Source organism: Cynoglossus semilaevis, chromosome 11 (genome assembly GCF_000523025.1).
Source record: "Cynoglossus semilaevis isolate Cse_v1.0 chromosome 11, Cse_v1.0, whole genome shotgun sequence".
NCBI classification, from domain to species: Eukaryota; Metazoa; Chordata; class Actinopteri; order Pleuronectiformes; family Cynoglossidae; genus Cynoglossus; species Cynoglossus semilaevis.
The window spans coordinates 7706365-7718700 of record NC_024317.1 but is presented as its reverse complement, the minus strand read 5'-3'; the positions used below and the strand labels follow the sequence as shown (position 1 = coordinate 7718700).

The window sequence follows — 12336 nt, the reverse complement described above, 5'->3', positions numbered from 1 at the left end:
GGATTTATAAAAACTGTGGTTGTTTCTGATTTTAATTTACTCAAAATGCACAACTATTTAGGAAACAGTTCTTATTGGAATCTGAGGTTTTACCCAAGGGATCCTGTGTGGGAAGCTAAAAGTAGGCTACATATGAAGGCCGCATTTGGAAGATAAGATCATACCACGGCTCTCCTCTTGATGCATTCTGACAGCTTCCGGCCTTTAAATGCAGCTGGGCAATGCTTTAGACCATGAATTGGGACACAGTATTTTTTTAACTTCCCTCTGTGGCCTCAGAGTACAATGATGTACAACTTTTTATAACACAGTCTTCCAGCTCACCTGGTTTGGGCCACAAACACTTCTCTCTGTGACTACACACATGTTCAAGCACATTAAATATGGGCCAAGACATAAGAAAGACAGAAGAGGGCCTACTGGCTCTACTGAGTCTGCATCACCTGCTCTCTGTGCCTTCACCTTACACAGGAAGGATCCCAAGGAGGAAACTTGGCAAAAGTAGGTCTTATAAGGGTCGTGTTTGGAGGAGCATGCAAATTAAGACGGTCCACAGTGCCCGATTAAGATGCTTTCTGACTCTGAAGTGAGATATGGTTTATTTTCTCTATCTTTCTTTGGCCTTAGGATACCTAAGTGCATAACTTTTACATGAGCCATTACTCAGGCTCACCTGCGTTGGACCAAGGGCACTGGATTTTCTGACTTCAAACATGCAGGAGCATATTAGACATGGGTTCAGTTCTCTCCATATGAGCATGAGAGCACCTGTCCCTGGGCTTTAGCTGACAGGCATACACTGGGGGGAGCTGCTCAAATTGACTTTAATCAATTTTAGCCGTGCAAAAGCTACAGGAAAGACAGTAGAGCCACGAAGAATAGATGTAGACACGAAACAGGAGAAGATGAGGGAGATAATGTGGAAACTGAAGGAAAATGGTCCAATAAGAAACTGGCATCACACACATAAGTTGTCCAGGAATGTGTTAACCGTAATGTTAATGAACTGTGTCAATGTAACAAAATAATAGGTCGAAGAGTTTTTGTCTGTGTAAAAATGGATAAAGGAAAATAGTGTAGAAGAAGTAGCACAGGTGAGCCGATGCACAGGCACTCAGCTGCAAATAGAATAATAGGGAAAAAGCGCTAGGGGACACAAAAAAGCAGTGATTACACAGCATTAGCACATGCACATTAACATTAACCAGATTTGCCTGGCAGGGCTCTTGCACAGCTGAACTACAGCTCATTTTAGAAGAGAACACTACACGGCTGCCGTGTACAACTATGTAGTAAAATAGACAGTAGCAGGATGCAACGAGCCTTCAGGTAACAACCAGAAACAAACAGATAACAACACACTGAAGTACTGACACAAGATCTTTATATTTCATGAGATTAATTTGCTTTTACAAACAACTTAAGCTTCGTTGTTGTGTGATATTTTACACAGAGGTAAGCGTAGCAGTACACAATCCCTCTATCTATGCCCAATTTTGGTACATTATCAAAAATATAATTATTTATATATAATTATAATTAAAAATTATATTTTCACCTCATATAGTTTTCAAATTGTATTTAAAAGACACATTTACAGAATTATAAATTACAACAGGCAGTCCCTTCATTGACTAGTCTGTAGTACACTGCACTTGCAGTCAGAGATGGTTATTTTGGAAAATAAATGTACACACTACATGTAAAGTGAAACAATGAAATCTTTAGTTATTATAGAGGCCAAGAGAAAAACAACCAAAACCTTTGACTATATATTCTCTAAATTATGTTATTATTTAAACTTAACTGTAGTAATGAGGGGTAACTCAAGGCCAGGACCCACATGACCTCTGCCCTGTAATAGTTTAGTTGAGGCAAACAAACAATGTTAATGTTTTTTAACCAACATTAACCAGCAATCTGATGGAAACCTTTTTACACAGTCTCAGTAATTTTTAAACCTCTAAAAAGCACTTGCATGTGCACTCTGAGGACACAGACTCCAACCCTTTTGTGTATAATGAGCCATTCAGAGCAAAGTGTTCAGCTCAGGGACACACTGGCACATAGTCAAACAGAACCCTGACCTTGGGGTCAAAAGGTGACCCATTCAATCTCCTGATCCACAGCTGCGTTTTCAGTCAACCTGATAATGAGCAAGCTCTTTTAATTTACATCTGGAGGTTGTCTGAGCCCAGTATAATACTCTGTAATTAGCTTCATACTGAGGAAATTATCAATAATTCTGAATCTTAAATCGCTGGCGTTAGCTTATGTAACCATCATAAACTATTATTATAAAAATGGATGGATAATAGACAAGAGCACAAAAGAGAAACACAGAATAGTGATATGTTTTAAAAAAAATTCCATCATATAAAGGTAATAGAAAACAGCCTTAAACCTTCTATATTGCACACACGTAACCCAAGGTTTAATGGCTGCCTGTTATGGCAGTGTTTGAAGCAAAACTAAGTAGGATTCTCAGTGTCAACAGCTGGTTATATAAGATGAAGGTGAAGCTTGTTATAAAAAACATACAGACAGACTAATACGTCTATAATTTGGCAAACATTTGAACAAAACTGCAGAAAAAATATAAATGTATTAGATATGGAATGAAATATAATGGCTTTATGATTGATGTTTTCAATTAACCTTTGATTTAGACTATTTTCTTTTGTGAATGTATTGAGTCTGTTTTCAGACAACTGTGATGTTTGTTTTGTGAACAGACAGCAGTGATAGGAGCAAACAACAGAGAGCTGACTTGTCTCAGTTTGTCTCTGCTTTTCAGTTTTCACAGAGGTCACGTTGCTCCTCAGCGTAATGAACAAGAGACCTCAGACTGGAGTTAAAAAGGAAGCACATCAGTCTCTTTTCATCAATGAATAAGAGATATAAATCAACCAACACATACAACCAAAAATTAACCAAAAAATAAACCACGGCAAGTTAAAAAAAAAAAAAAAAGGAAATATTTCTTTGGGTTTTAAATTTGGACTTTGCTGGAAGTAGTTGTTACAAAAATAAATAACTATATGCAAATAAGCAGCTCTTCTTTCCTTTTCTTTTCTGCTCATTGTAAAGTGATTAATATTCCCTCCAAAGATCAGAGCAGATTTCCCAGCTCCCCTGGTTGAAATGCTAATGGTGCTTACAACCCAGTTTAATGTCAAACCCATTCCACTTTCTTCTCCTGTTAAGGCGGAGCCTCATGTCTCCATTTCCACACACAGCAGGAGTGGGGACAGGCAGCAGACGTACAGTACCTTCTAATCAGAAGCAAAAGAATCCGCTGCAGATGGGAACACCAATGTCAGTCACGTTACATGTTCTCTACTGGGAGAGAATAGTGGCTTTCTAATTTTTGGAAATTAGTATTTATTATGTAAATATTAGTTTGATTATTTTTCTAATAATTACAAACTTCCAAGTGACAGATCTGTGTACGTTCTTAGTCATCCAGGCCATCTAATCCAAAGCAGTTAGATCAAGGAAAACTAGACTGTAATGGTTTCTTGAAGACATATCCTTCACCCAAGAGGCTTCTTCAGTTCTAACCAAATGATGGAAGATTTTGGTATTTAACCTCTGAGTGGCTGAATACATAAAACAAGAGTCCTTATAGAGTAAAGTGGAGTGGTGAAGAATCCATCACTCTACAGACGAGGTGAATTAAGACACAATCTCTCATCTACCTACAATGTTGCCCTGTGTTATCTCCCCAGAAAACTCAAATCTTTTTCATCTCATAACACAGACAGATTCAAAGACAGGTGTGTCGCCCAGGTGATACCAACCTACCAGGGGTCTCTATGACCCCCTCCCCATTCACACACTGATTTCAGGTATTCAGGGACCGCTGCTCTATGCAACTGCTTTGGAGTCCAAGTCATATGTAACTTCGAAGTCAGATTCCCTCATGTCAATTGGATAAAAAAAAACAGAGTCAACAACTTAAAATGTAGGTCTATAATCACATAGACATCAGACATCAACAGTCAAGTAGAGACTGAAGCATGGACAAAGGGTGACAGCAGCAGCGGCAGCAGCAGCAGCGGCAGCAGGGGAACTGGCAGTGTGAGTACTGTCGACACATGCTCAACGCTGCAGTATGTCATTACAGGGATCACAATGTTTAGTTTGGAGTTATTAGCTTTCTGAACACAGCGCTGCATCACTTGTAAAACACCCCCAGCTGCCACTCATTCCATGCCGGGAGACTCTCAGAACCTTGCTCTGATGAAAACTTGTTTATTCATTTTACAACCCAAATTGAGCCTGTCTTGTGTGAAACATGTATATGCGGTGGCACATGTATTGCGAAGTGGAGGATTTTTTTTTTTATCTCCTTTTTATGAGAGCAGACGAGAGATTAATCATGAAGCCTTGGGGACTGAACATGATGGCATATAATCACACAACCATCCAGAGTCAGTGAAACATGCACATAGGGGAAGGTCCTCAGTCTAATAAAAGCTGCTGTTGACTTGGATACAAAGCACTTACAAGACCAAGAAGCATCTGTGGATGTGATTTAATACCAAACATGGCTGCTGCATAAAATATAATTTAACATGGAGTGAGCACACAGTCTTGACCACGCCAAAATGAGCAATAACATGTTTAGTTATACAAACTACCCTTCTGGAAAATACAAAAATACAAGATAATGCAAATTTCATCATTTATACACATATATCATAACATAATAATTAATATATAAATTTAATACATTTGGATTGATGTGAAGAAAATTGTATGTGGTAGATTTTTTTTTTTTTTTTGATTTGGATTGGATTTTTTTTTTTTTTTGCATTTGTTTTTTACGAAAGCAGAGCATGTCTTTGTGAAAAAGAGTTTGCTGTCTCAGCAGCGTGTCATGAAGGTGATGGGATTTGTTATCAATGATGGAGGGCAGTTTGTTCAGTGACCTTCTGTTCCTCACTGACTCAAACATCTCCAGAATGATTCCAATAACAGACACAGCCTTGGTGGGAAGTTTATTGAGCTTGTTGGCACCCCCTGCACTGCTGCTGCTTTTCCAACAAAGTACAGTAAAGTAAATAGCACTTGTGTCTCCAACATTTTGTTGCAAACATCTGAGCGCCATCAGAAAACACAAACTGATCATCTTGTTCTTTCACACACCATAAATGTCGATGTCAGCTCTTTTTTTGTCAATATTTATAAAATGTTCTGTTTGTTTGACTAGAAAATTAAAGCGGTTATATTTGACACTGTTCTGGATAATATTTTTCTAATATTTTCCAGAACTCTTGGTACACTGGTGTTAACACTGTCTGCCGCAGGGACCTGTTTTCTTTTTCTGTTCAGCTAACTTCCACTGGGATGATGCTCTCTGACCATAAATGCCTCTGTGCAGATTTGATTGTTCAACCTTGCATTATGGCACATTTACTTCAGTGCACATTTCCCAGCAAACCCACCTTGCCAAAAGCATTATAAACACAATCTGTCAGAAAAGACTCAAAAGATTCATACGCCTTAGGATGCAGTGCACTTTGTGTGCAGACAGGCTTCAATAAAGCACCATTTAAGAAAATGCATCTCATGTACTGTAAACGTACCTTAGGATCAGCGGTGAGCAGCTTAAAGGCCTCGTACACCTGCCGTTCTTTGACTCCTCCACCCAGATCCAAAAAATTAGCGGGCTTCCCACCATGCAGGTCGATGATGTCACATGTGGCCATGGCCAATCCAGCTCCATTCACTATAAAGGAAAAAAATCACTTCATCAGCAAATTAAATTTAAATCCAAAGAAAATATTCTTGTTGCAAACAATACGAACAAATGATTTGTGCCATGTTGAAAAACGTGCAAGCTGATATAAAATTGTTGGAACTGTTCAGACTCAAAGAAGTATATATATATATATATATATATATATATATATGTGTGTGTGTGTGTGTGTCTGTGTGTGTATACATATACACACACACACACTTGCAAAGACAAGCAATGACATGTCAAGAACTCACAAAAGAGCAATAATCTCTTCACAATTCTAATTAGACAATATATGTCAAGTCAGGCTACAGAAGAAATGTGATTATTATCATTATAACGCCCAGACTATGGAGGAGAGAGAGCTGATGAAAAGAGACTGATGTGCTTCCTTTTCTCCGCAACCTGTGTCATCATTTAACTAAGTGCCAGCAGAGCTACCCTGCTGGGTTGTGAGGGAGCCAAGTGCACACCGGGAAGAAAAAAAAAAATCCCCCTCACCTTATTTGGTTTAGCCTGACTCGACTCTTGTCCTGGCAAGCTCCCTGACTGTGGTCTCAATAAAAAGGAAATTTGTTTTAACAGCTGTCACTTTGGTGGTGCACCGAGCTCTCAAAGAAGCTGCAGGGCTTTAAAAGCTGTTGTTACTTTAAGAGGCAGGGAGCTGGGGATGCAGACTGAGGGTTAGCGTGCGTGCGTGTGTCTATGTGAGGGATGCGGCGCTAACAGACATCTAATGTGTTTATGAGGCTTGGGGTGAGAAGAAAGAGCACCTGTTAGTGCTGCTGCACACTGTAAAAGCTTTGATTTATGACAAGAGAGGGGGCCTTTAATGAGAATGCTAACAATCCGGCTCACTGGAGACTTTCTGGGTGGATTATAGCTAATTAGAACACATTGGTTATGGCAGTGTTCCTTCTGGAGTCCTCAGAAAGCTGCTTGTTACGTGGACAAGAGGAAAGCCCTGGCAGCTTTTACTGTAGCAACTTTTAACTGTAGACAAGTGTCTCTGCAATAGAGCATTAAATGAAGCAACTGAAAGTCCTGAAGTTGGTCAAGGAAACAGGTCTGAAATTAAGGTTCTTCATTCCTGATGAAAGATATATATATATAAAAAAAACACGGGACATATAGTACATGGACACACAAACACAAATTATGCTTTGGAAAACACTGATATCAAACACCTAACCTGTTTAATATTAAACCAACTTCCTTAGGTTACAGTATAATCTGTTCAGATTAAACGTCCTTAGATTTCTATGAAATATTTCCTTCAGAAATAAATGCGATGTATAGACTGGTGTGACTTATATGTTTTTGTGTTTATTGCTGTGGTTGTGAAGGGTGGTACGATTATATTTCCATACCAAAGCAAGCAATGTTCCCATCCAGTCCAATATATTTGAGGTCCCACTTGGCTGCCTCCATCTCTGTGGGGTCGCTTTCCGTCATGTCGTCCATGGCAAACACAGCTTTCTGACGGAACTCTGCATTGTCGTCAAAGTTGATCTTGGCATCAAAGCAAACCACTGGGTAGAAGACAGGGTGCAGGGTAGACAAGGACAGAGTCAGGAATGTAAAAACAATTCAACAACAAGTAAAAGATAAAAAAACTGTGCAGATCGAGGAAATGGGCAGATAAGGAATCAGGGAAAATTAATCTTCAAAGAGATGGGAGATACAACTTTAAAGTATATGGTGTACGAAATAATATTTATAGCAGTGAACAGACAGCATTTCTATAACTAATTGTTTATCAAACCTGTGAACAGATATTTAAGAGGGATGTGGTCTTTGCCTCTACGATTAGCACTTAACACAACAGGAAACAGGAGGCATGAAGTAATACTTTGTCTAATGAGTGAAGAACAAAACATTGTTTTCAATAAGGCTCTGCTTCAAATTAAATTTACCTCATAAACTTGTTGTTATCCAGCTTCTGTGCCGACACACACTGTTATAATATCTCAAATTAAATACACATGGTTTGTAAAAGAAGGAACAAGGGGCCATTTTTAAAGAATGGGTTTTTAGCATAGAAAGGTGAGCAATTTAGATTAAAATCTGGATTATCTGGACATTTAACTAATTTGACTCTGAAATCTAAGATTTAGAGTCTTTGGCATACATATATGAATGGAAACCCTATCTAGAAAACTCAATCTTTTTGTGAATACAACAAAATAACTGCTTTTATGGAGTAGTTTTTTTCACAGTGCAATTCATTTTATTTTAATTTTATTTTAGTATGGCATAGCTTATTTATTTCTGTCACTTTTGTGTTTTGCTACTGCCTATATTGGTTCACTGTTCTGTTTTATTTCTAAAATGTGTTTTGTTGGCTGTTAAGGGGGAACTTTTTTTTTCAGTACACTGCTTGAGTGGCTGCATTCTAACAATATGACAATAAACATCTTTAATCTTGAATCTAGTTAAACTGTTATACGTCTGCCAAAAGAACCTACGATAATGCAATTGCAGGTCAACTTGATTTAATTGGTGAACTAAACTTATTTACTATAAACAACCCTAACACTGACCTAAGACACCATAAAATGGATCTTATTTGAATTATATTAATAACATTAATTGTTTTATAATTGGTTCAATCACGTTACTAATTACAACAGTTTTGACTGTGGGTTTTTTCTCATTGTTATAAAATGCTTACTGCCCGTGGTGTCTATTGTCTCATTCTATTTTTTTTTTTTCGGAATGTGCCAAAGGTTTTTAAAAGAAGATGAAATGAGGTTAAAAAAAGAAATAACAAACAGCTGTAGAAAATGGAGGAGAATGAAAACACCAAGGATTTCATACTTAAAATTTAAAATTCCAAGGCGATTGAGTTCCCATACAACCAAAAAAAAGACAGCAGTGAGAGCAGTGATGGAATTAAAGATTTCAAGGATGCAACAGCTTCAGCACATAAAAAAATAGGTCAGGAAAAAAACAATGGTAAAAACGTTGAATAAACTAAAAGACAAAAAAAACCCACAAATCACACACACAAATGAGACAGAGCAGCATGCAGACTCTTCAGAGAGTGTCCTGCAGGTAAAGTAGCTCTCTCATTAGACAGTCCCTTCTGTTTTATTTGGACACATCTGTTATTTCAGCCTCTGCAAAATGAATTCAGTTATCGTCTAATTTACAACCTTTGAGAAACCTCCAACGCACGTCTGTCGAACCCTTGCTGGAAAATAGCCGCCTGCCCCCGTGTCATATAAACAGAACCAGAGAATGAGTTGGTTTTAATGTACAGCTCACCTTCACAGGCTGTTTCAGCTCTTTTGCAAGAAAAGGGTATTTATACATCTCCTGCATTTGAGAGCAGGCGTTTTCAAATATTAATATTCATAAGAGATGATAAAATAACAAAATTCTTTTTTTTTGCCATTCTTTGATAACATACACTTTGAACAGAAATGCTATTGAGCAAACCAAATAACATCAGAGAGGACGCAGCGTCGGTGTGTTCAGCTGCGTCTGAATGAAGGACATCACAGTCGGTCTGTGTTCAGTCACACAGCAGAGAAGAAAATGAAAAGTTCATTTCAAGTTCAGCTGAAGCTGCTCCACTTTTTTAAATATACACATTTTATTTTGCCTCATAAACAACGATTTGTCCATTTAGTTTCATTTTAAGCGATAAAGCTAAACTAGTAGAAAATACAGATTTTATAATGAATTAATTTGCAATGGCAATCAATTCAGCGCTTGAGGTAGAGAAAAAAAAATCCCATATGGCGATGTCTGTACTTTTACTGACATGTGACAACTCTAAATCTCTTTTTCAAAGTAATTGTAATAATTTGTTATTTAAAGAAACTATGTGAAACTGAGTAAAACTGCAAACATCCTGAATCATGTTTCATAAAAGTGAAAATAAGAACATCAATAATAGTTCAATCTCTAGTAGTTAGTAGAATAATTCAACGTTAATCGAAGGACATGTGAAAGTCAGGGTTTTTCTTACTTGATTAATGGCTGCAATAACATTTTCAAAAGGAGTTTGGTTTTAATTAATGGTTTGAGGTAGTTATGAGCAAATGGGTGATCACTTTGTCAATTTCCACCACTTAACTCGTGCAATTTGGAAGAAAATATGTGAGTGTATCATTGAGATGATGTATGTGGATGGATAAAAGAGACTGGGTGCGGGCAAATTTTAACACTGTTTAACACTGTCACTATAAACACATTTTAAGTTTTGCAGGCTTAAAGTGTGTTCTCATAGTTGGTAGACCATGAGTTTTTCTCATATATTTTTCAATTAAATCAGCAGAGGATTAAAATGACCTTGAGTTTATCTGAAACAGGAGCCGTCACAGAAGGAGAAGGTAAACAAAAAACAAACAAACCTTATGAACGCACAAACAAAAATAAAGCAACAAGAGAGAAGCTCGGTCACATGAACAGACACACAGACAAAACAAAGACATCTTCTGTGTCACAGGGTACCTTGTCCTTCGGGAGTCTCTCCGAGAGGATTGACTTCGACCTGAGTGGCGTCGACTTTCAGGAACAGATCATAGAGCCTCTTAATCTGATCGGCTGCCTGTATGGTCCAAAGAGAAAAGTAATTACCTGATGGTTCAGACCTGAGGGGCCGGCCCCACTGAGGCTACTCAACCTGGCACAAAGGCTGCATAAGACACGGCAAATCAGCCTTGAACACCATGCCGTCTGAGTTTGTCTGACACTAATGTGTATTTCTGAGATTGACGGGAACATTACATTCAAGTAACAAAATACGGAACACAAGCACTATTACGGAAAGTTGTCTTACATTAATTACATAGAATACATGGACACTCACAGACACACACAAACTATGCTATGCTGCAATGCTATGTAATACAGTGACATCAAACACCATGTTTATTTGAACAACAAATAATCAAAAACTTAATTCAGGATTTTGGTAGGCATCAGCAAACTTTGAGGACAGAATGTTGTTTAATTCATGCAACTGACAATTTTAACTAGTTATTCTACACAGCATTCAAAACAGCATCTGGTTTCATTGCTCATTCAGTGTGTCAACTCAGGCCCCAGACCTCATTATAGAAGATGTATTTAATGTGTGGGAGATGCAGAGGGATTCAATAGTCAAAATAATCTAACTCCACAGGTGGCATCAATTAAATGTAAATAACATGTGGTGTCAACCCACACGGGTGAAAGTTAACAGGGTTTAATTTATTCTCATACCTAACATACGTTAAAAAAACATGCTTTTATTACGGAAATAACACTGGCATCCACTGGTCCCATAAATAGGATCTGTGGCTTTATTACAGGATTAATCATAAATGTCAGACACAGCGGCACTGAGTAGTTTTGTCAACCTATTTATCAATTAAACAGGCTCTCGAGAGGCATCTATTGACAAAAAACAATCCTTAAGAAATACCGGTAGATATAAGTAATGTCCACCTTCACCTTTGGCATGAATAAAAGTATAATGAAATTATCGCTTCTTTCTGATGATCGAATATACATTGCAGTATACAATATACAATAATTTAACCATTTTAATCCAATTAATTTAACAAATTATTTAACACAATAATTGGAATACTATTACCAGCCCTGATTCAAACGTGGGACGATTAAGGGACTCAATTATTAATATTGTTATTATATAATGTATGTCCTGACTTTGCTATTGCCAATATGCATATACAGACAAAAGGTCTTTTTCCAATTACCATTTCTACAATCCAATTACAAGCTGGAGCTTTTTTTAAATTAAGCTAGAGCTATTGTAATAATTGAAACCAGTAAAACATTGTTTTGGAAACAATGAATCATTGAATCCTTGAAAAATTTAGGAATATCATCTTCCATCATCTGTCATCTTCCATTGTTTTGCTGGTGGTTGCTGTCTACATATGAATTATGAATCTTGGGTGTAATAAATAATAGTCTACGGAGGAATATATTGTGTTGCCCAAACCACTTTTCAGTTCATTGGATGAACTGCACATTTCACTGCATATTTCATTCCTAAATTATTGATGTTCAGCCCCTTCTATCATATAACCGTATCATTAGCGATGTCGACTGCCACAGAATGGCAGAGTGCTGTGCGTCACTGCCAGATATGACAATAGACCACCTGGCAAGAGAGTTTCGTGTAATGACACCTCTCAACATGCTTCTGTAAAGCTATAATAAGTCATAGTAACCAAAGTTCAGTTTTTGAAGTTAATGAAATGAGAACACATCTGTCTCACGTACCGATTTTTAACCAAAAATATGGTTTATCGGTTATATTACCTGTCTCTGCAGAGGTCCTTTGAAACCCAAATTAGCTGCCATGCGAAGGGCCTGGTCATCACGCACACCTTCGAATATGTCTATGATTTCCTGTGTAGGAGACAGAGACCATAATGGAAGTTGGGAATGGGGGAAAACAGAAAGCTCCAACAGTGGGCTATAATTTGCCACAAAGGGACTGTCCACATTAAAATGATAACACTGTAATTAATCTGTGGCAAACCGCCATGCATGGTCAGAATCAACAGTTGACACCAGAGCTGTGGCTATGTAATCATTAGATTCTTGTATCTTTG

At 37.6% G+C, this 12336-nt stretch overlaps 1 protein-coding gene across 1 annotated transcript in view; it reads right to left on the bottom strand.

Moving 5' to 3' along the window:
- suclg2 (succinate-CoA ligase GDP-forming subunit beta) overlaps positions 1–12336 on the bottom strand; it is a 63998-nt gene that overhangs the window by 28182 nt on the left and 23480 nt on the right. Inside the window, exons 6-9 of the mRNA XM_008320347.2 lie at positions 12041–12130; positions 10217–10313; positions 7123–7284; positions 5595–5737 (exon numbers count right to left, since the gene is read on the bottom strand). Of these exons, the coding sequence (XP_008318569.2) occupies positions 5595–5737; positions 7123–7284; positions 10217–10313; positions 12041–12130 (492 nt within the window). The remainder of the gene's footprint in view (positions 1–5594; positions 5738–7122; positions 7285–10216; positions 10314–12040; positions 12131–12336) is intronic.